Raw genomic sequence first — 22,742 nt, 5'->3', positions numbered from 1 at the left:
TCCTCTTTTATTCTACTTTATTGGGTGTTGGTGAATGACTTGCGCACTATTTGGTTTTGGTTTTGGTTCTGGTTCGAGGGTTAAATGATGAAAATTCATGTATATTAATATATTTACTTTACAAGATTTCTCTCCTTTTCACTTGTCACCCTTTAGATTTCTTCATAGTTTGGCAAGATATATTTATCTTTATAGTTTGGGAAGATATATTTATCTTTCTATGTATTTTCTTCTCTTGAATTTTCTTACAATTTAGAAATATATATTTATCTTTTTATGATAACAAATGAGCAATATTCCATTCTTAATTTAGAATTAATTTGTATTGGTCTTAGCCTATAAGGAGAATATGATGGCATCAATCACTTGATTTGGTCTGTCCAAATGAAGACACACAATAATAGTTGAATGGGAATTTTTTGGCCCCTACTACTTACTACCACCACTTCCTCTCCATAACCCGAATCACATCACATTGTTTTTTATTCAAAAAAAAAGCAAATACACATCACATATCCTAGTCGTAACCTTAGAGATTCCAAATTCTATTATTCCCCCTCTTTTTTACCAAACAATCTCTATTTACCACTCATTTTCGCTTTATGTAGATTATTATTTAAGTAAATAAATTTGCTCTCATTCTATTTCATAATAAAAGTTTACATCAAAAGGGATATATGGCAAAAACACTAAGAAAATAGCATCCATAACGAATGCTCTGAGTGCTCTGGGATGACGTTCCAAGGGGAGGGGACGGGATGGGACGAGCCTCACACCTGCACGCGAAGGTTAATATGATGGCTTGCAATTTTTTTTCCATTTTTCTTTTATTTTATACTCCGTTTGTATAAAATAATAGTGGCATTCCTAACCATAGTCTTATATGAAGAATTTTGCAATATAAATACACCACGTTGTTTTAGAAGGCCACTTTTGAAATTTGAATTTAACCCACAGAACAACATCAATTTAATTTTTAACTAAGGTAGTATAAGTAGAAAATACAATTAATGATAGTATGACACTCGTCCCACTAAATAATTTCAAAGAATCATGCCCATAATACAACAACCACTAGTACCAAAGATCACTAATTTTTGCCAAATTTTTGTTGCCTACAATTATTGAAAAAGTATTACTAGTACAAGTTACTACAATGCATACCCCATCTATAATTCTATAAATAGAGGCTTGATCACCTCATCAACTACCACCTTCAAAATAACCTCAACATTTAACTTAGCAATGGCTCCAGCTCCAATCTCAGCCATCAAAGTAGGCCACATAGATGATGTTCAAGAGCTCAGAAATGCCAAATCCTCACACATCCCTCCAAGATTCATCCGCGACACAACGGAGAGGCCAGCGCTGGACAAGCCCATCTTCTGCTCTGACACCATCCCTCTCATTGATCTCTCCAAACTTGCCAAAGGAACCACTGCTGAACTACACAACCTCATGAAAGCCTGTCAAGAATGGGGCTTCTTTCAGGTTCATCTCTAAATTTTTTTGCATCCTTGAAAAATAAGTGTATTGTTTTTCTAATTACTATGCTTTTTATTGCAGGTTGTGAATCATGGGATTGATGTGGAGTTGGGTGAGAGAATAGAGAAAGTGGCTATGGATTTCTTCATGTTGCCTTTGGAGGAGAAGCAGAAGTACCCCATGACTCCTGGCACTGTGCAAGGCTATGGTCAGGCCTTCATCTTCTCTGAAGATCAGAAATTGGATTGGTGCAACATGTTTGCACTTGGTGTCATACCAGACTACATTAGGAATCCCAAACTATGGCCATCTAATCCTTCAGATTTCAGGTGAAGTTTTTGCACCACTATCTTGATTGTTGAGTTTCATTCATAGTCTGTGCTTATTTAAACTGTTTTCAACAGTGAGACTGTGGAAACATACTCAGCACAAGTAAGGCAACTATGCAAGAATCTACTGAAACATATAGCCACAACACTTGCACTAAAAGAGGATGTTTTTGAGGAGATGTTTGGTGTGGCTGTGCAAGCAGTGAGGATGAACTACTACCCGGCTTGTCCGAGGCCCGATCTCGTCTTAGGGCTAAGCCCGCATTCCGATGGAAGTGCCCTCACAGTTCTGCAACAGGGGAAGGGCAGCTCAGTTGGCCTCCAAATACTAAAAGATGGTAAATGGATATCAGTTCAGCCCATTCCCAATGCACTAGTCATCAACATTGGAGATACAATTGAGGTACTTTTCTTATTAGCACAACAACTTAATCACTTTACTTGATAGTTGTTTATAACTTTTGTTTTTGTTTTGAAGGTTTTGACAAATGGGAGATACAAGAGTGTGGAGCACAGAGCAGTGACTCACAAGGAGAAGGATAGGCTGTCTATAGTGACATTTTATGCTCCAAGCTACGATATCGAGCTCGGTCCAATGCAGGAGTTTGTAGATGAGAATAACCCTTGCAAGTATAGGACATACAATCATGGAGAGTATAGTAAGCACTATGTTACCAACAAACTGCAGGGGAAGAAGAGGTTGGAATTTGCAAAGATTGTGAACTAGTAGTAGCTTCTTTTTCTTTGAAAATGTCAAGTGTTTTAGGACTTGTGAATAGAAGGTTGTTGATGTAACAGATATCTCCAGTTCTATTATGTTCTCATGTTCAAATCAAATGTTTTTCTCTTTTTGAATTTGCCTGGAATTTTTACTGAATAATTTAAGCAAGTGGGCTGATATAACTAGTTTTTTCTTTGGGTTATTTACAATTCAGGACTCTACTTTTGAGGTCTTTTACAATTTAGACCAACTTTGACCTATTAGAGCTCTCAAATTTGTTGCATGAGACTTCAGTAGAATGTTAAAATGGGGGCTTAAATTGCCAATGGCCTAAAACTTTGTGAGTGCTTTATTGCAATGAAGGGCTAATATGCAAAGATTCCAACAGAAGAGGATCACTTTTCACTGTTTGTCCTAACAGATTCCATTGTTTGAAAAAGGTGAATGTAATAATGAGATCAAATCTTGGTGCATCACCATTCACTAACACCATGTTTTTTCACTACAAAAAAAAGAAAAAAAGAAAAAGAAAATAAATGTTTTCAGAGTTCCATTGATTGATTGGGGAGCTTTTGTGAGTGGAGGAGGAAGAAGAGGAGAGCCCACAATCATGTTTGTCTGCATCAAGTTGGTGGTATAATTGGCACTAACTTCCTCTGAGCAACTTGGCTTGGATTTTTCTTGTTATGTTTGGATCTCGTGACTTATTAGAATTGAAGTCATCGTTAATTGCGAGACCATATCATATCATGCAAATTAGTACTCCTACAAGACTAGATTTTTTTTTATAGAAAATAGAAAATTCCAAGTGTAGGCTTTATGGCATTGGTGTTGATGTAGCCCTTGAATCGCCATTTCAATTTTCAAGACAATATCAAAGTACCCGTTGGATAAATCACAACACCTCCAACAAAGAAGACAAACATGAAGCAATACAATATTAGCATATTCCCAACACTACCCACGGCCAAGCAATAACAAATTAATCACTATAGTATTCTCTTACTTTTACTATTTCTCATTTCTTACTAGTTTCAGTTATAATTTTCAATTAAATTAACTTTTGAATTAACAAAAAATACTAAAACTCACTAAAACATTTAGATTGTAATAAATGAAATACACATAGTTAAAATAAATAAAACTTTCAACTCATATAGATTGGTAGACGAAAAACACCCGTTCTCGTCGGTAGCTTTCTTTCATGGTGAATGTCTTGCTTCAGTAGTCAGGGTTGATTGAATTCCATTGCAGCCATAACACATTGTCAGTGCTGCCACATCACCATTGAGGGGTGTGAATGAAGTGGAATACTAGCATTTATAGGAGAAAATCAAAATTATTTAAAAAATATATCGTTAATAATCGTTGAAAAATATGTATTTTTTAAAAATCAATTGTTGTATTAAAGAAATGAGAATGTCACATATCATATGCTGGTTGGGCCACACAACTCGTGTTCAAGCACGAGCAAGCGTGCAAATATTGGGTGCACTTTGTGTCACAACGCCGTACGCTAATATGTACAGCGTAGTGACATGTGTCCAAAGAAATGTGAATTATTGAGACAAAATAGTTCTTTTTAACTATGCAGTGAAAGTAGTGGGTTTGAAGAGGGAAATTTCCACCATCATCACTAGAAGGGCTACAATCATTAAATAATTTCTAATCATGCTAACTATATTCCAATTCCTCCTCTTACAATAAAATATAAAAGGGACAATCAAACAATATCACACATCAAAAATAGATTATTTCATTCGCAAGTACTATAGTCTCGCAATCTCATTAAAATAGACATCTTTTGATTTTGATCGTCCCATAAAAGTAATCCACTTCTATTTTTGAAAACCTTTTTCTTTCTAGTGAGATGACACTTTCTAGCAATTATTCAATTCCTCTAACTCTCTCCTACTTTTTCAATTTTACACTAAAACTGGTTTCATCCCAAAAATGTCTATTTTTATGGAACAAATATACTACATTTCCTAAGATTTTATTCTCTTTAACACATAAAATGTGAGTACTACTTATTTAGTAGTACAAAAAAAAATAGTGAAACCAAATTAATACTCCACTTTTATGTTTTCAAGCTAAACTTACTCAAACAATCATAGTCTAGCTCATGAATAATTCGACTCAATTACAATCCTAATCTTATTCATATAGGAAACCAAGGTTTCTTAGACAAGTTTATAAAGGAATCAAAATCCTCATAGTTATAAACTAGGAACAAGATCAAGGTTTGAATTTTTGTAAAGTAGCATGTAAACAGTGTAAAAATGGACAGGCGCTAAAAAAAATCTCACTCACATAGTCACAACACCATTGACGTTTGTAACTGATCAACTTATTAAAGTACTTTATGTTTAGATTTCTATCAAATCATAAAGCACCCATCTAACAACATATACGTATTAATTAATTGTCTCTATAGATTCAGACCGTCAAAGAAAAAATATTGATGAACAAATAAAAATATTGTAAGCTGAATGAGAATAACACCAGTTAGTAGTTACACCATATCATTCTAGAAAATCTAATACTCCATGAATTATTGCCGTTGAATTCACCACTCTTTAAATATGTGAAATATATTAAGTTGTCGTCATCATAAGAAGATGAAATCATGTTCCATATTTGAGGGAAGAAAACTAACGACAAAACGTGATGTTTGTGCTTTTCAGTTGCCAACCCACTAGAGAAGAGCCCCTATAAATATAATAATAAAAAATGGAGTACAAAATTATGTTAGTGTAATTGTGATTTGTGGGATGACATCTTCAATAGTCATGACGGAAAATTTCACCCAATTTATTACTTTGACTTTGCTTAATTTATTTGACTGTCATTAATTTTTGCAACGTCATTACCTAAAATAAGTTCATAAAAATTTTAGGAAAACATCACTCTAAATTTCAAACTAACTCTTTAAATATTTATCAACAATGTTTAGAGATACACTTTCAACTCCGAAATAAACTTGGCTTGCATGAGGCCGCATGGTTAAATCGAAATTGCGTGAGGCCGCATGGTTAAATCGAAACCATGAGTTCGGCTCAGAATCGGACCAACAGCTACAATTTGGAACTTTAACCATCTCTCATGGGTTGAACCAAAAAAAAATAAAAAACACGAAAAACACCACTGAAAACCCAGTAGAAAAATTGGGCAAAATCCGCCCAAAATTAAGACACGGTATAACAGTATCAGAAGAAATACGAAATTATACACACTAAATAGGTGAATAATGTTTCTTAACATAAGGTTGTACAACTAATACAAAACCAGCAAGAAAGCTTTGACACAGGATGACCGCTTTAAATTTTCACATTTACTTGAGAGAAAACCCAACCTCAACAAAATAAGTTATCCAGATAAATAAACATACATGGATCTGTTGCAAAAGGAAACCAGAAAATGCTAGACTTGTCTCAGCCTCGGCCTGCAGTTAAGTTTTTCAACGCAGAACCAATCCATCAGGACAGTCCTTCCCCGAACCAGGCTAGGGCGAAATGTTCAAGAATTCCCTTCACAGAAAACATGCAGAAGACGACTGTACAGTAGACGGAGCTCGATTGGTGTGTTTGTGTGACTCCATATTCATGCTCACAGTACCAGCTTGATCATCAGCAGGCACATGCGGATTTACGCCAAGTATTTGAACAAGTTGGGGTTGTCCTTGTCCCGTTCAAGGTAGTCACGAGTGATTAGATCTTCGATCCTTTTCTTGATTGCTTTGACATCAGGCTTCACATTGCAAAGTTAGATTTGGGTTAAGGGCAGAAGATTAAGGAAAAACGGAAAAGTAAAATCAACCACGCCAAGAAAATGTACCTTGAACATTCGGCCCAATTGCTCAACACACTCCATAACCAGCTGCTGGTATCCCAAGACCTTCCTACTCTTCATGATACGCACAATTGAGGCATCAATGGCATATCGTCTGTCCTTGTCGACATCCTCAATCACTTTCTTCTTCTCATCCACAGGGGGAAGAGGGATCTGCATTCACACATTAATTAGCTTCATAATCGTAGTGGATCTCTCTTTCTCTCTCTCTCTCACACACACACACGCGCATGTGTACCTTGATCCTTCTCATTTTGTCAGTGAACTTCGAATTAAATTCGAAGACATCAGTCGGAGAAATTGTTTTGGTGCTAGGCTCCTTAGTCAAAATCTTATACTTAGCACATGAAAGTGAATGAAGCAGCCTGACAACATCGTCATCCGATAGATTTAACTGGGTCATGATTTCTTGATAACTTAATCTATCTGATGCATTGAAAAGCAGCAGCGCAGCAGCCTGAAGAATGAAAATTAAAGATTGGTATTACTAAGATCACTTACAGAAACAAGGAAATATAAGCTGACATCTGCCCGGCCAAAGTTACCTGATAAGTAGTCACAATCAGCTCTATTGTTTTTTGTTCAAATTTTCCATTGATGTTACAAGTGCCCAAAGAATATATCCATGTAAGTTTCCTATGCTTCGTTTTTGTTTGATAAAACTCTCTGAACACTTCAACACATTTGACCTGGAACAGATATCAAAGCACAAAAGGGAAAGAACGTTAGTGGCAGGGTGGATTCCACAGAAGAGAAGAGACCGACACTGCGCTCTCTTGGGGGTTTGGGTGGTTGTGTGGGTTGGGAGGGATTCTGTTCGGCAGCCATACCATTTCGGCAGGAAGGTTAAGATCGAAGGACTTGTAGCTAGGCCAGAAACCTGTTGTCAGAACAGTCACTGTCAAGTCTATCCCTGGATTTGCATTTGGACTATTGCTGAGATACTCCTCAAAGCTAGCTTGATTTTCTCTAGCTAGGGTCAAATCAGTTACCTGAAATGTTAAGAAATGAAAAAAACGCTTCTTACAACAGGACTGCCGACTCATACACCATCATAATTCATAAGCAATACTATGAAACTAACCATTCCCTCCATTTTTGAGGTAAATTGGCCACCACATTGCTGCTTCAACTTGGTTAGGATGCTTCTTTCGTGCTCGTCGTTAGCACTTTTATCAAATAACAGACGCCGTGCGAGCTTTTTCCTGTCAAAAGAGCAGGAGACAGAGTACAGATATAACTTGGTATTTTAAAAATGAAGAAACATTATTACCATAACCGAGGGAAACTTACCTATAAAACTCAGCAAATAAATCCTTATCGCTTATGTAAGCGAGCAGTTTTACAACCTGAAAAACACTCAGGACCTCAATCACAGTTTTAAATATGCCAATAAATGCAAACAGTAACATCACGAGACACACCTTCTCCAGAGTTTCTTCTATAGCTTCATCACTCAATTTTTCACTTCCACCCTTTTTGAGAATGTTATCACAAAATGTGGCAAGAAGTTCCGCACTAGAACTTCCAGAAACTCCCTTATTGCAGAAAACTTCAAAGGCCTCCTTGAGAGCCTATGCATTATACAGTAAAATTAACTTCCACATTTATCAGAGTAGAGAGGAATACAATGACGAATGACTTTTACAATTCTAACCTTGTGGAAAAGCGTGTGATTTAGAAAACAATCGTTCACATATGCCATGAATTTGTCATGCAGCTCGATTACTTTTCGCACAAATACCTGGATTAGAAGAATGATTTCATCTCAGATGAGAAACCATACACGGAAGTAATAATAACGAAATTCAATATAGTTGTACCTGCTCCTGCAATCCAATAATATCTCTCTTTTCTGCCTGTTAAAATAAGAAATTTCATAGTTTCAGAAACAAAAGTATTCATGATGTACATTATGCTGCCAAAACTTAGCATGAAGGGGTAATATATTGTCTTACAGTTTACGGACACAGATTGTGCTTGTTACATCTATCTATTAAATGTAGTGCAGTCACGTCAAATAAGATATCTCTTTTCTTTCAGAAAACAGTTTCTTTCTTACAGAGAACCTGAGGATACTTACTCCATACAAAATTTTAGTCCACCTTCGTCACTTGCTTAGGTTAAGAATGATTTATGACACTCAACAAAATTTCTTGTGTTCCGTGTTCCCTTATCTAATGAAGTTTAGGGCTTGCAAATAATGTAGCATAGCATTAAAATTGTCAACTTGTTCTGAGAGTAGATAGCAGGATGGGAAAGAATTATAGTATCAATTCATCATATACAAAATCTTCAACAAACAGAGCATTTTTTTAAATAATAGTATTCACTTTTTAGATGTCATAAGAAAGAGACAAATTGAAACTATAACCACTGGTATAGGAGTGAAACTTTTTTAATAATGCAAATTGATTCATTTCTAGATCACCGCATCATACAGTATGTGCATGAGAGACCGACTTTGCAGGTGATTTTCCTACACATTGAAGAGACCTTCAAAACCAAAATAAGAGATATTGTACACGACTTTTTAGCTTTTACCAGATTAGCGTGGCAATACTTACAACAGTTGTTCATAGGCAAAGTAACACAAAGATTCATCGGAAAAAATACTAGTGATTAACCTTTTTGGTACTTGCAGCATCTTCGGCTTGTTTAACCAAAGCTGTGCCTTCAGCAGTAACATGCTGTGAATTTGGGGAACCATCAAGTGTTAGTCCTCAATAATTCAAATACAACTACGACATAATTAAATGCCAATTGACATTGACTATAAACAAAAATAACACAAACCTGCTTAAAAATGTGTGCGACGGGCTCTAAACCACGAGGTATTTTTGAAAATAGCCTATACATCCTTGACAAATCATCAACCTAATGGACGGAAATGTAATGATTAGCATCAATAACAGCAAGTCACAAAAACATAAATACGACAATTGACAGCAGAGACTCAGTAGCAAGTACCTTGTCATCCCTCAATAAAGCATGGCAACCTGAGTGCTCCTTCTCTAGTAGTTGAGTGGCGTACACAGATAAGAGCTCATGTTGTACTTTCTGTTGGAATAGAAAACACAAAAAAAAGCTATAAAGTGAATCTGACAATTAAAAGGACTTCAAATGCGGATCACGCACAGCATACATTCCAATAGTTGGATGCTAATCTACGAGAAATTTGTACAACAGTCATTAAGGAGAAATACAAACCTCAAGCAACTTTGACTCACTACTTGAATGAAGATAATGAGCAACCCTGTCCTTTTCTCGTTTCAAACACTCCTCAGCCTGGATTTATTAGACAGATAGTAAGAAACTAAACAGAAAATAGCTGCAAGCACTACACTGGCAATCTTGACTAATATTTCCATGTTAATGAGCATGTGCGAGACAAGTCTACTTTCAGAGGCCACAATTTGTTTTAGCTAAAAAAAAGAACAATATTTATTTTTATAAAAAGAACCTTTAACATATAGTCAGGACATGAATCATCTAAGATCCAATTTGAAGCCTTCCGGGAATAATAAGCTGCTGTGTCCTTCAGCATTGCAGCTTCAAAGTCATTCTCATAATAATCCATCTGCCCCATTCCAATCTCAACAAAGATATCCAATACATTCTTTAACAAAGCTCGATCTATTTGCTCTCCTTCTCGCTCTTGATCAATCTATTGAAAATAAATATATTAATACACCAAAAAAGGGGGAAACCTATGCAAAATGAATCTGAATTAACAATATTACATACCAGAGAAATAACAGCATCCCTAACTTTCCCAGATAACTCCATATATACCTAAAACAGAAAGTAGCGAATTGAGTAGAGAGATTGAAAGAAAAACTGCTGGGGAACAAGGTTCAAATCATTTCATCTGAACTTCAGTGGATTAGTTTTTTTCCGAAGCAAAAGAAAAAAGGGCAACTGATAGTTCGAATTTCAAAAGAATGATTTAGAGGCTAAAATGTTACCAGGTCCCGGAAGCATGTCAGACCAACTTCCTTCAGTGCTGGAAGTGACCTTCTGGCTACAAAGTACCGGTCAAGATAATGGAAGAACCTTGAAAGCCACCGCACCATGATTTTATGATTTGACCATCTTTTTACAAGCTCCCTTAGCATGAACTCATCATGCTTTTCCCTTAAAGAAGGCAAAACCTTCATAGAAAAATTAAAACAAACTTAATTCATGGAAACTAAACTAATGAATGATCAAAAAAGCTTAATTTGCATAAATGAGCATTTCAGAATACTGGATTACAGCATATGAAATTTTGATGTAGGAATTTTATCCTAGCTCAGACGTCAGAAACAAAAAAAATTCGAAATCACTAACTGAAATACGATAAGCACTTCCAGGTACGTGCAGATGATGAAACTGTTAAGAAATCATCTTTAAGTCCTTACTGTTGTTGTAATGTACTCTTCGAAAGACTCCCGGTACTTGTCATATAACTGTTGAGAATAATCATGTGGGGGCTTTTGAGTGCACATGTTGTAGATTGTCCTGTAAAATAGAATCAAGTGAGCTCCCAAGCACTTGACAACAGCACAAAAATTTATGCAAATTTCAACAATTTGTATAAGAATATAGAGTGCTGAATAATACGTGTAGAGCATCATGTAGTCCTCTGAGCTGAACTGGGGCTCTGGCAGCCCTTCAAGAATATTTTTCAATTTTGTAATGCCTTTTTGCATAAAATCCCATCCTTGTTCTAAATCAATCGTGTTGCGCTGATTCATAGTCATCTTCTGTGCTAGACAAGATGAATACTGATCACCACTTAAACCAGTTGACAACCTGCCATGATACAGATGAGTAGACGCTCAATTCTGAGCAAGTGCAAAATGAAAATTCTTAACCAAAGTGGAGCCAGAAACAAATTATTGAGACATTAGGTCCAAAATATCAAGTAGTAATTTAGTTGAAGCTACTTGAATCATGCTAACGTTTGTGTATCAGACGACTAAAGATATAGGTTTCTCACTTACTACAGAAGCTAATCAATCAAGCTACAAAGATCAATCTTAAAGTAAAAAAAAAAAAAAGATAATGGACAGAACACAAGAATACAGAGATGGCAGCTCATGTATAATATACTTCAATAAAAACTATACATTTAACCCACAACAATGCACAACCATCACTTAATTACGATCAATCTTAGTACTCAATGATAGAAACTCAGTACAGATATCAAATTATCAAAACTTAGTAAATAATCATCACACCATTTAATTTCAACAGGAGGCCAACAGTATATCCTAGTATATTTTATATCCTGAAAAGTTTCAATAACAGTACAATCTTAAAACAGATGCTTCACAACTCAAGTATTCCAATCAAAACCCATACCATATTAAGCAAACAAATATAAATAAATCAGCTAATGATATTTAAAAAACCCCACCAAAAAGGAACGAAAATTGGTCAAAATAACCACGTCTAATCTCCATAAAGATACCACTAACAATACCCCAAGAATTAGAAAACAAAACCCTAAAATAGAAGTATAACGAGACAAATATAAAAAAAGAAAATCCTAACCCCCAGAAGGTGGAATTTCGAATTTGAATCAGCTAGAATCCGAAAAAAAGAGAGTCGTATCAATCCAATTATCCACAATCAAGCAGAAGAAAAACAAATGAAGAGCGATCGCACAAAATAATACGCATACATACAATTTCAGCTATCACCGACATAAAATCCACGACCTGTTGACATATATACACTATATATTCGTGTATATATGCAAATATAGAGATTTGGAAGGAAGGTAGGAGGGAGGGAGATCCGAGAGGAGGGGAGAGAGAGTGACTTGGGTAGGATGCGAATCCCTCTGGATCTTTTTGTTTTTCCCTTCTGTTTTTCTTTTCAATCTCTTCATTTTCTTATTTTGTGTGTATTACATAATTTTCAAATCGTATACTAATGTTTCCGATATTGCATTTGTGACCACTCTACTTTTCCAAATTGTTTTTGACCAGGGAACTATTAGTTTTGGTTCGGGGTTAGTCCTACTAAAATTATAGACTTATTTGATTTGAATTTATCGAGTTATAAAAAAGTTACAGGCTGTCCACCAAAAGCCAATCATTCTTGAATATCTTCTTTAGTAACCTGTTGTTATAATATAGACATACTCACATACATGTTGCTAAATTTTCATCAGTTGGATAGGAATATAGGATAAGTAACGAATTAAGAGGAATTTATCTTGATTAATTTTAATTGTTGTCGGCAAACATCAACTAAAACATTATGCATTTTTAAGTGAAGAACGTTTATGAGGAGGTCATGTAAACAATGAAAAAATCTGGACCTGGACCAAACACTTGTGTTATAATTCTAATAAACATAATTGTTAAATTCAAGTAATGAGCTTAACTTTTCTTGATTAGCTTAAATGATCCTTCATATGATACATATCTTGAAATCCATGATGAGAATTTTCATTTGTAGTTGCCTTCTAGTACTACGTTCTATCACTACCCAAAGACTTTGAATATGTAAGGGAAAGAAAGTCAAATCTTTTTGACTGATGTAACAAATTATACTTGTGTATTTTCTCCTGCTGTCCATGTTCCTCCCCTACAAAAAAAAAATCGCCATTTAGTGACAAAAATTTCCGTCACGAATAATCATATTAAACAATGTTAATGACGGACGTATTTCCGTCGCTAAAACTGTTGCATATTCATAAATTACTAACGGAATTTTCTGTCACTAATCTGACTTCTTGATCAATTATTTTCCAGTTTTAATCATTAATTTACCTGAATATTCAAATAAACCTCAATTTAATAACCAATAAACATTAAATCTAAAAAGCGTGATGACTAGGGATATAAGTTAGTAGTTAAAACAAGCAACAAAAGTATGATGTTCAAAAGACATACATTTTGTGATACATGGGTCAATCACATCCTTGAAGAAGAGTGGCTTGACTTGTGGGATTTCATGAGCTGCTTCACCATCTTTTGCATAACCGCAACATCATTTTCTATCTTGGTTCTTTTCTCACGATCGACATTTAATTCCTGATGTATTTCTTCTCGTAATTCTTCTCGTAATTCTTCTCGTAATTCTTCCCGCAATTCTTCCCGCAATTCTTGGCGCAATTCCTCTCGTATTTCCGCTCGCACAGAAGGATCTAAGCCGGCTGAGGCATGAGCATTCATACCTGTAGTTCGTTCTGACACGAGGCTTTCTGCCAGATTCCCAGTTCCAAACATCCTTTTCTTCTTATCGAGTTTACCTCCAAAAATATCATTGATAAAGATCTGGCTCAAATTTGCTTTATCACCCTGTGTTGCAGCAATCTCTCGCACTCTTGCCTAGTTATTGAGAAAAAAATTATATTAACAAAAAAGAAGTAATATATATTTAAGTTGATGTTATATAACTAACTTTACTTACATCAATGTCTGCAGCCCTCTTTGATGTATAGGAGCCATCCTTGAACATGTGTGTGTCATGGAACGCCTCATACACACAATCCATCACCGAGACTCCCCTCTCGGCCGCCTATTTATTAAAGTATCAGGAGTTAGCTATTAAGAATTACTACTATAAAAAAAGATGTTTGGTCTGATTGTATTAACATAAATCCTAATTTCCCGAATCATCCTAGTGGCTAAACTAATGGAGAAGAAGGTAAAAGACACCAACTGTAACATTCGCAATTAAATCTGATTGTATCAACATAAATCTGATTTCCAGAATCATCTCAGTTGCTAAACTAATGGAGAAGAAGGTATAATACGCCAAGTTGCTATAATAATGGAAAAGAAGGTAAAAGACACCAACTGTAACATTCACAAGAATCAACATAAAACTGGTTTTATGTTTTGAACTAGAAATATATAAGATTTATATTACTCCCTCCATCTCATAAAAATATGGATATTTGGGGCGGCACGAGAATTAATGCATAATTGGTAAAGTAAGAAAGATGAGAAGGGTAGTTAAAATAGTGTTAGTGGATAGTGGGACCTACATTTTTGTTAGTGTTTAATGGTGGGCCCTAGTGGTATAAGTTGTAAATAATTAATGTATTCCATAAATGGAAATGAACTATTTTTATGGGACGAAGGGAGTACTATTTAGTTTTGGATCCAACATGCACGCCTAAATGTAATCTTGTAGATTGTAATGAATCTAACATGCATGCCTCAATGTATGGTGAAACAACTCATAGGCACGCTATTAGAGAAAACTATCTAATTTCTCGATCATATATAAATATATAACACTTACCTTCCGCATAGCTCTCTCCTCGATAGACAACGACCCACCTCGTTGCTTCCTTATTCCGGTGCCAGGACCATCTGGTTCGGACATTCTTGCCTTCTTTGCTGCTTCGGACTTCTCAATAACTTTTGGATCTTTCCAGTGGTTTATCAATCCACTCCACATCTCCGGAGGTACGTAAGTTGGCCGGGATTTTCCGTCTGTGTAAATCTTCTTCAAGTAACTAATAAAACCCGAGTATCTTTTTGCAGCTTTATCATCCCACATCTTCTTCACCTCATGCTCCCAATCGGAAGGCCATGAAAATGCATTCTGTAAAAAGATGAAATATTTGGATATTAGTGCAAGTCAAAACAATCTTCTACGTAATTAAAAGTATACTTACCCGAAATTCTTTATAATACTCATCTTTTTGCTTCTGAGATACTAATTTCCAAGTAAAACCAGTGACATTTGGAAGCCGTTGGAAAGAAGAGGTGATCTCCCTTGAGATCCGATGATGAGCGCATATTTTCCTATAAAATCCAAATATTAGAGATTAATCGATATATAATGCTAAATTAATACTCCCTCCGTCCCACTTTAGGAGTCCCGGTTGAGTTCGGCACGGGTTTTAAGAAATACAAAGGAAAGTTGGTGAAAAAAGATAGTGGAATGTGGGTCCTACTTTTATATATTAGTTTTATAATAAAATGTGAGTGGAAAAAGGTGAGTGGAATGTGGGGCCTATTACCAATTATGGAATATTCCAACCGGGACTCCTAAAGTGGGACACCCAAAAGTAGTAAACCGAGACTCCTAAAGTGGGACGGAGGGAGTAATTAGTAACTAATAACAAACCCTGTATCGGGATTCATCCGAAGTGGCGTCCGACCATCAAACATAGCAAGAGGTCCTTCCTCGACACCCTCCTCCCTATCAACATTCTCCCCCCTATCAACACCCTCCTCCTTATCAACATTCTCCCCCCTATCAACATCCTCCCCCCTATCAACAGATGATGTCCCATCCGATGTCTGCGTTTGAAGCGATCCTGTGCAAAATGAGTTGGTATTCTGCCCACTACCGATACTAATGGCACGATGCACACAGTGATCCATATCTAAGTCAAGTAATGAAAAGTTAGTGCAAAATATGTCAATCATTTTCAATATTTGCATTATTAGAATAAATTAATAAACTTACAAAAATCAACCTTATCATATATCATCATCATTGTCATAGTGTGACCTATATCCATTAACAACATATCCATGATATGTATTCACCTTTAATAAAGGCCCTTTTGCTAGGTCAAATATATTTGTTCTCGTCAAAGAGGATATGGCTTCTTCCTAATCCTACCTTTGAACCAATCAACAAATTATGTATATATCATATCTCCTAAATCAGAATCTAATAGCAGCAGCAAACCGTCACTGTTCTGTGTAGTGAGGGGTCACCTTCTATCACTAATGCACTCAGTAATATGTGCTTTTTTTGTAGAGCTCTATTTCGTCCTCGTCGAGTAATCCATTATTTACTCTTCTTCGTGCAGTTGATCTTGGGCCGGCAATAGACGGTAGTGGGCGGCGCAGCTGGGGTTGATTTTGGGTGAGACTTGAGAGAGAAGAAGAATATTTAGGATTTGCGTTCTAATTTTTAACTTGATCTCTGTTTAATTCAAATATGGCCGGGTTATGTGGGTAAATGGGGGTTAGGTGGGTAAACGGGTCGGGCTACGCAGGTGATTTGGCTGGGTTATGGGTACATGGGCTGAAAAGTCAAAATTGAAGCTAAAAAGTCAAAATTGAGTGTCATGGCAGCTATGGCGGCACCATGGTGGTCGCCATAAATCGGCATGGTGATGGTGTTTCCATTTCAAACCGCCATGACATAGCGCCATGGCCACTATTTGACAACATAGACGAGTCGTAACTACAAACTAAATGCTATATCATGAATATATATAAAATGATCACAAAGTAGCAAGTAAATTTCTCCACTAATGCTAAATGAACGTAAATGTAAAGTAACTACTAAAAACATGGGATACTAAATGAAGTTTTGACTTTGAATAGCAATTTGAGCAGCGCTTATCATTTCTTCTTCCTGTTGCGGATGATAAATAGCCTATGTTGAAGATGGTGAGTTCAAATTCCATCTATCTATTCATTAGTGAAAGCAGGATTACCATTTTCATATTTAAACCACAAGTTTTATAGATTTAATACTCGTTAACTCACAAATAAGTGCAACTGTGTTAGTCCTACTTTACGTTGATTGAAACTTCTATAAACTAGATAACTAACCTTGTTGATCTTTAGTTTGCTGAGTTGTTAGAAACTCTGGTACTTCTTCATTTTGGTGCTGTCTATCTCTTTCGCTTTGGTCCTCGTCTCGTAATATGTTATGCCCACTTTGGTTTGTAGTTGCCTTCCAAGTTCTAGAAGCCATAACTGTAGAAACAAAAGTACATCTTATGAGCAAGAAAATCTTAAGACAAAAAAAAAAAGATCTTCCTCACCTGAAGCTTGATGACTGACTTGCGGCTGTAGTTGTTTACTATTCTGTGGCTGCCCATTTTCCTTCATTTGGTTCTTATCTTGATATCCAGAACGGGAATTTAGATCTGTAATTGCTCTGAGAGTACTAGGAGCCATCACTGGAGGAAAATGAGAGCTAATTAGCTCATGTAGCCATGACAAACGATGTAAAAAGATGTAATCCAAGTTCGGTCATTTATGTTACTAACAAATCAAACCGAAACTTACAGAACTTTAATGCATTTTCAACTTCTTGGGTGAATTCCAAGTTTGGCTGTTCATTTCCTTGCTGCCCATGTTCCTCTATTTCATCCCTATCGGAAAATCCTTGATTTAATTTTCTTTTCGCATTCGATCTTCGAGTACTGGAGGCCATTACTGCAAATGAAATGATAAGTATGATTTATGAATAAGACAATCACCATGATAGCAATAAGTAGCACTTCTCTACTGCTACTTGTACATAACATGTAGGCAGTTGACTACTTGTCATTGAAGTTTTGAATAGTAACAATACATACCCATCGATGTTTTCCTAGTTAAGCTACTATTCTATACTTTTAGTTGAAGACAATAAATTAGATTACCTCGTTGAGTCCTTTGTAAGTCTGGTTGTTCTTCATTTTGGTGATGTCTATCTACTTCCATTTGGATCTCATCTTGTAGTCTGTGACGCACAACGTGGCTTCCAGTTGCCTTCCTAGTTGTTGGAGTAATGACTGTAAAAAGAGAAGTATCTCTATAAGGGAGAAACTGGTATATCATAAACAGGACTAAAAACAAAAGAATTCATGATCTTTAGCTGTTATTTCCATTTAAATTTTAATAATATCATTAACAGATCTTTGAAATTCCATACGAGGCCTGTAAATCCAGAAAATTTAGAGTGAAATTAAACCAAAATTTGAAGACTGACAGAATGATCATATTACAAATATTAGGAGTTGGGTTTCATAGTTCCAAAAATATAGGGTCATGCAGTCGGACATCAAATTGCAACAAAGTGTACGACATTAAATCACCAAAAGCACCAAAAGCGTAATTTTCCTCACAAGAAGCTTGTTCACTGATTGGTGGCCGAATTTGTCCTCTATTTCTCCATTGCCCATTCTCCTGCCTTTGACGATTATCTTGAAATGCACTATGGGAGTTTCGATTGGTAGTTGTTCTTCGAGAACCAGAAGCCGTCACTACCAAAAAACACACACTTCATTAATTATTAATGCACTGTAATTGTAAGAGTACCAATTGATAAGAACTACTCCCTCCGTCCGCCATTAGGAGTCCCATTTCTTGGCGACACAGGATTTAAGAGATGTTAAGAAAAGTGGGTGGAAAAAAGTTAGTGGAATATGGGTCCCACTTGTATATATTAGTTTAAAATGAAATGTGAGTGGAATGTGGGACCCTATTATGGTAGAAGTGAATTGGGATTCCTATTCACGGACGGACTAAAATGGAAAAACGGGACTCCTATTCGCGGACGGAGGGAATAGTCAAGTAGATTAACTAACTCCTATAATAACACATTCAACTAACACTCACAGATCTGTAATGCATTTTTAAGTGCATCAGTTACTTCCAAGTTTGTAAACTGTTCGTTTTCTTGCCATCTATGTTCCTCCATTTCACCCTCCTCTAGATACCCATGATTTAGACTTCTATTTACAGTTGATCTTTGGGACCTGGGAGCCGTTTCTGCAAACAAAAGTTGTAGATGAATACATCAATGAAGAAAATAGTAACACATAACTCGTCTGTATGGATAAATCTACATAAATAATGATGACCCATTAACAAATTCACAAAAAGAATTGGATTAAACCATCTTCTGAAGTCCATGAATCCAACCTGATACGTAATATGGTTGGGCCTTTGATGTAGGTATATTATTAACAAATCAAATCAAAGTAAGTTTCATTTAATATCCTTGCATGCCCTCTTTTTTAATACTAGGTGTACATAATATAACTAATCATATCATTTGTAATTGTAACTAAAACATAACCTTGGTTTCGGTATTCTTCATCATTCTGAATCTCATGTTCTTCATTTAGATTCGTTTCTTCCAGCCCCCGATACCCACTTTGGTTTCTAGTTGTTCCCCGAGTTGTATGAACCGCCACTGATTCAAAAAAAAGAATTAAATAAAGTAGTCTAGTATACGCTATGAAATTTAAGTTCAACTACTGCTAGTGAACCTTTCCCGATAGCAGCTTGTGGCTGCAGTTGTTGCTGATTATCCATCATTTGCAGCCTATCAAGAATCCCAGAACGGGCAGTACGACTGGCAGTTGCACTTCGAGTGCTACGAGCCGTTACTATAAAAGGAAACAAGATGAATAATTAGTGCAAAGGCAAGCAAAACTCTACCTTATAAGTAACAAATTAAACCAATACTTAGTAGTTTAATACATATAAAAAATTAACCTTGCTTTTGAATTGGCTGTTGATTGACTTCCAAGTCTGGTTCTTGTTCGTTTTGTTGATGCTCATGCTCCTCCGTTCCACCCCCATCCCGTGATACAAGACTTGATCTTCTTTTCTTCACTGCTGGTTTTGATCTTTTCGCTACTGGTTTCCGAGTCTTGGGTGCCATCACTTTCAAGAAAAATGTAGGTTTTTTAGCAAAGATACAATGATCACAGCATTAGCAGGCCACAACTCTTCTCTTGCTAAATGTACCATCAAAACGACATGCAATGAGATTAATTTATCCGTGACAATTTTCATTTATTTCCAAATACTCAACTCTCCCACGGAATTACAATTGAATGAATAAGTTGAATATCGTGTTCTCAAGTTAAACAACTAATCAAACACTTGCAATTTCAACTTTTTGACAATGTAACGAGTAAACAACGAGTCAAAGAAAATTAAAATTAGGGACCAAATTGATCGGAAATCAGTAAGGCGACTACATAAAAACTAAATAGAGCAGAGGAAAAGCGAATTATATACCTCGAATTTCAAGAAATCTCCGAAATTTTTAGAAGACAGTGAGCTTCTGGGAAGCTACCAGGGCTTCTTGATCGGCTTATTTCCCCAAATCAGCCAGTAAAATGGAATAGCTCCCCGATTCAACTCAATGCTTGATTGATTGAAGCAAAGCTTGTCTAGGTTTTGTTGGGTCCCAAACGTTGAAGAGAGATGTTGGGAATGATTTTTGGAGCGATTGTACCGCGACCCAATAACGACGTCGTATCGAAGATGTAATTGTAGCCAATGCATTAATTCATCCGGAAGACGACGCCGTATCTTGGAGTCTCATTCTCAATGAGATTCTTGTGTTTCAATATGTGCAAATATATAAATTTATTTATGAAAACGTGGAGATGTTTAGAAAAATAAGTTTTCATATGGCTGCAAAATAAATCTCTCTTTAGTCTAAGTCTAGGAAATCGAGCGTGCTCATCATAAGTTGAAGGTGTCTAAATTAAATCCAAAAAGAAAACTTATATATTCTTTTTAGTTTGTAAATATATATACTTATAAATTCTTTTTAGTTTGTAAATATATATACTTTTGTTGGGCTCGTGATGTATTATAGGAGTCTCATTTTCCCGTTTTAGTCCGTCGGCGAATAGAAGTTCCGGTTCATTTCTACATATTCACATTCCACCGACATGTTATACTCAACATTACATTTAAAACTATATATGCAAGTGATACTCATATTTCACTAATTTTTTCCCCAATTTTTCTTTAAATTTCTTAAAACTCGTGCCGTCAAAAAATGAAATACCGAATGAAGTATTTCTTTATGGCCGGTGACTCGGTGGTGCTGAGAAAATTGCTAGTATCTCTGAATTTGACACATGCCCACAACTGCAATACAAAAAAAATAATTGAATTCAGTTTCTAATTAAGTAAAATATAATAATCACATAACTTATATAGGAAATCTCTTTTATTTATTTAAGATTCAGTAATCAATTACGTTTGAGAGATTATTACAAGAACATGAAATAAAATTCTCCCTAAGGTTTTGAAGCTAAGCCCAAATAAGTTATTAGTATTGAGGTATATTAGTAGTAGGAGTACAAAAAATGAAACCAGTAAGTTAGTAGTAGTACAAAAATTGAAACCTTGAATATTCTCACGGAATCCTAATCGTCTGATCATTTTATCTAGTACAAGTATTAATTAATTGCGTTAAAGAAAAAAAAATTCAATTTGATATCTAATGACAAATATGTCAGAAACCAAAGTGAAACAGACACTGATCAAGATTGGGATGTTTGTTTTCTAAGTGCAACAGCAAGACTACTGCAGTTCACTATAGCAATTTGTCCATTCCATACACTGCATTAATCTATTAACGATAGACATGAGCAACAGATACAACCAAGCAAAAGATTTACAGTGGATTCATCACTTTGTCGAATGAAATCACGTATTTACATTCCCCCCTCGTGTCAAGCAGGCGAGACGAGGCTGTGAAGAAAGACACCTCCGTCCACAAACACAGCCGGAACTCCATCAACAACCATCTCCCTAAACGACTTCCCCTTCGCATTGTAAACCACCAAACTCTCCCCCTCAGTCACCAACACAACCTCCTCATCTCCATCAAAACACAGAGGCTTAATCACATCAAATTCACACTCTCCCTCAATGCTGAATCTCCTCCAAGATTCTCCCACACCATACTCTTTCATAACCCAAACACGCGTTATATCTCTCAGAGCATCAACCAAACAAAGGCAACCACCAAGAACCACGAGCTTATAAAACACCAGCTTCTCCACATCAACATCTTTTGGAGCAGGCATTTCGTCGAACACCTCTCGTGCCAAATCGAAAGCAGCAATTACAGAGGCATAGCCCTCTTCCCGGCTACTCGCCAGCCAATGAATCTTGCCACTCACAAAGGCCCCGCAATCAAGATGAGGAACGGCGTGATCGTAAGGCGAATTATCAGCTCTTCTCCAAACGCCACTCCCAACAGAATACACGTCAACAAATGTATCGGCGCAATCCGGATTATACTCGTTGTCGGTGTCCCAATACGAAAGCGCCACAATTTTGTAATCGTCGCTGATCGCATCATGCCCTAATCCATACATGCTAAAGCTCTCACCTTTGGTCAAAGCAAGCGGTGAATCGGTTATTTCGATCAGCTGCAGAGTGATGGGATTAACTAGAAGCTTCCGATCTTCGTCGTCAACCAGCAATACTAATCCATCACAAGATCCGGCAAACTCTGTGATGTTTTGCGGCGATTGGAGCTTGCTTGAGACAGCGCCGTCAACGGCGGCGGCGGAGTGGACTGAGCCGGAGGGGGCTATGAGAATGAGATTTTCTTGAGGGGGGCTGCGGATGAGGTGAGATTTGATGAACTGAGGGGAGGAGAGCAGAATTTGCCATGTTTTCGCTAAGCATCTGCATTTTCCGACTGATTTTGCTGGCAGCCGGGAGAAAATGTCGATCAAGATTTCTTGGGGTAAGTCGGGTGTCGCCATAAATCCCTAATTTTGAGCAAGATTTCTGTATTTTGAGCAAAATTACTCCACTAATGACTTTTTTGACATGATGATTGTTTTTAGTTTTTTACGTTTTACATTCAAATACTGTGGG

The 22,742-nt window shown here is 36.3% G+C and overlaps 4 protein-coding genes across 5 annotated transcripts; 1 reads left to right on the top strand and 3 right to left on the bottom strand.

Annotated features, from left to right (window-relative positions):
• Positions 1-1,199: 1,199 nt before the first annotated feature.
• LOC125196721 (protein LATERAL BRANCHING OXIDOREDUCTASE 1-like) lies at positions 1,200-2,669 on the top strand. The gene is made up of 4 exons (XM_048095333.2): positions 1,200-1,491; positions 1,567-1,814; positions 1,890-2,217; positions 2,293-2,669. Exons 1-4 carry the CDS (start codon positions 1,246-1,248, stop codon positions 2,539-2,541), a joined length of 1,071 nt encoding a protein of 356 aa, XP_047951290.2. The 5' UTR covers positions 1,200-1,245; the 3' UTR covers positions 2,542-2,669.
• Positions 2,670-5,736: 3,067 nt separating this feature from the next.
• Positions 5,737-12,256, bottom strand: LOC125195894 (cullin-1). Of its 2 annotated transcripts, none has more exons than XM_089056277.1 (20): positions 12,066-12,256; positions 10,993-11,184; positions 10,791-10,890; positions 10,356-10,541; positions 10,135-10,182; positions 9,851-10,054; positions 9,598-9,675; positions 9,358-9,447; positions 9,184-9,264; positions 9,015-9,077; positions 8,211-8,246; positions 8,045-8,131; positions 7,812-7,961; positions 7,681-7,736; positions 7,472-7,592; positions 7,218-7,379; positions 6,933-7,076; positions 6,626-6,844; positions 6,373-6,540; positions 5,737-6,285 (listed from the first exon to the last, which is right to left on the bottom strand). In XM_089056277.1, exons 2-20 carry the CDS (start codon positions 11,130-11,132, stop codon positions 6,184-6,186), a joined length of 2,235 nt encoding a protein of 744 aa, XP_088912403.1. In that variant the 5' UTR covers positions 11,133-11,184; positions 12,066-12,256; the 3' UTR covers positions 5,737-6,183. The 2 variants fall into 2 exon arrangements, with proteins under 2 accessions (XP_088912403.1, XP_088912404.1); XM_089056278.1 differs by having other exon boundaries at positions 12,099-12,234.
• A 506-nt stretch (positions 12,257-12,762) lies between these two features.
• Positions 12,763-20,382, bottom strand: LOC125196300 (uncharacterized). Its single transcript, XM_048094755.2, has 16 exons — positions 20,124-20,382; positions 19,593-19,763; positions 19,364-19,483; positions 19,171-19,287; positions 18,708-18,860; positions 18,215-18,352; positions 17,750-17,881; positions 17,391-17,540; positions 17,144-17,281; positions 16,929-17,075; positions 15,478-15,739; positions 15,023-15,152; positions 14,644-14,949; positions 13,804-13,911; positions 13,284-13,721; positions 12,763-12,975 (listed from the first exon to the last, which is right to left on the bottom strand). Exons 2-15 carry the CDS (start codon positions 19,759-19,761, stop codon positions 13,305-13,307), a joined length of 2,487 nt encoding a protein of 828 aa, XP_047950712.2. The 5' UTR covers positions 19,762-19,763; positions 20,124-20,382; the 3' UTR covers positions 12,763-12,975; positions 13,284-13,304.
• A 935-nt stretch (positions 20,383-21,317) lies between these two features.
• LOC125194580 (F-box/kelch-repeat protein At3g06240-like) lies at positions 21,318-22,742 on the bottom strand. Its single transcript, XM_048092839.2, has one exon. The coding sequence runs from the start codon at positions 22,625-22,627 to the stop codon at positions 21,581-21,583; it is 1,047 nt and encodes a 348-aa protein (XP_047948796.2). The 5' UTR covers positions 22,628-22,742; the 3' UTR covers positions 21,318-21,580.

Source organism: Salvia hispanica, chromosome 4 (genome assembly GCF_029641045.1).
Source record: "Salvia hispanica isolate PSC_SH4W2 chromosome 4, Shi_PSC_v1, whole genome shotgun sequence".
In the NCBI taxonomy this organism is placed as follows: domain Eukaryota; kingdom Viridiplantae; phylum Streptophyta; class Magnoliopsida; order Lamiales; family Lamiaceae; genus Salvia; species Salvia hispanica.
This window is presented reverse-complemented; position numbering and strand designations above follow the sequence as displayed.

Bases quoted from the DNA above. Each gene is read 5' to 3' on its own strand.
- LOC125196300 (XM_048094755.2), bottom strand. From the start codon at position 19,761: ATGGCACCCAAGACTCGGAAACCAGTAGCGAAAAGATCAAAACCAGCA. The intron at 17,541-17,749 runs GTAATCTAATTT...TTTCATTTGCAG, and splicing joins CTTACAAAGGACTCAACGAG to TAATGGCCTCCAGTACTCGA. The intron at 17,282-17,390 runs GTAAGTTTCGGT...ATTTTCCTCCAG, and splicing joins TGAAAATGCATTAAAGTTCT to TGATGGCTCCTAGTACTCTC.
- LOC125195894 (XM_089056277.1), bottom strand. From the start codon at position 11,132: ATGACTATGAATCAGCGCAACACGATTGATTTAGAACAAGGATGGGAT. The intron at 7,962-8,044 runs GTTAGAATTGTA...TATAATGCATAG, and splicing joins ATCACACGCTTTTCCACAAG to GCTCTCAAGGAGGCCTTTGA. The intron at 6,286-6,372 runs GTACATTTTCTT...TGCAATGTGAAG, and splicing joins AATTGGGCCGAATGTTCAAG to CCTGATGTCAAAGCAATCAA.
- LOC125194580 (XM_048092839.2), bottom strand. From the start codon at position 22,627: ATGGCGACACCCGACTTACCCCAAGAAATCTTGATCGACATTTTCTCC.
- LOC125196721 (XM_048095333.2), top strand. From the start codon at position 1,246: ATGGCTCCAGCTCCAATCTCAGCCATCAAAGTAGGCCACATAGATGAT. The intron at 1,492-1,566 runs GTTCATCTCTAA...TTTTTATTGCAG, and splicing joins AAGAATGGGGCTTCTTTCAG to GTTGTGAATCATGGGATTGA. The intron at 2,218-2,292 runs GTACTTTTCTTA...TTTGTTTTGAAG, and splicing joins ACATTGGAGATACAATTGAG to GTTTTGACAAATGGGAGATA.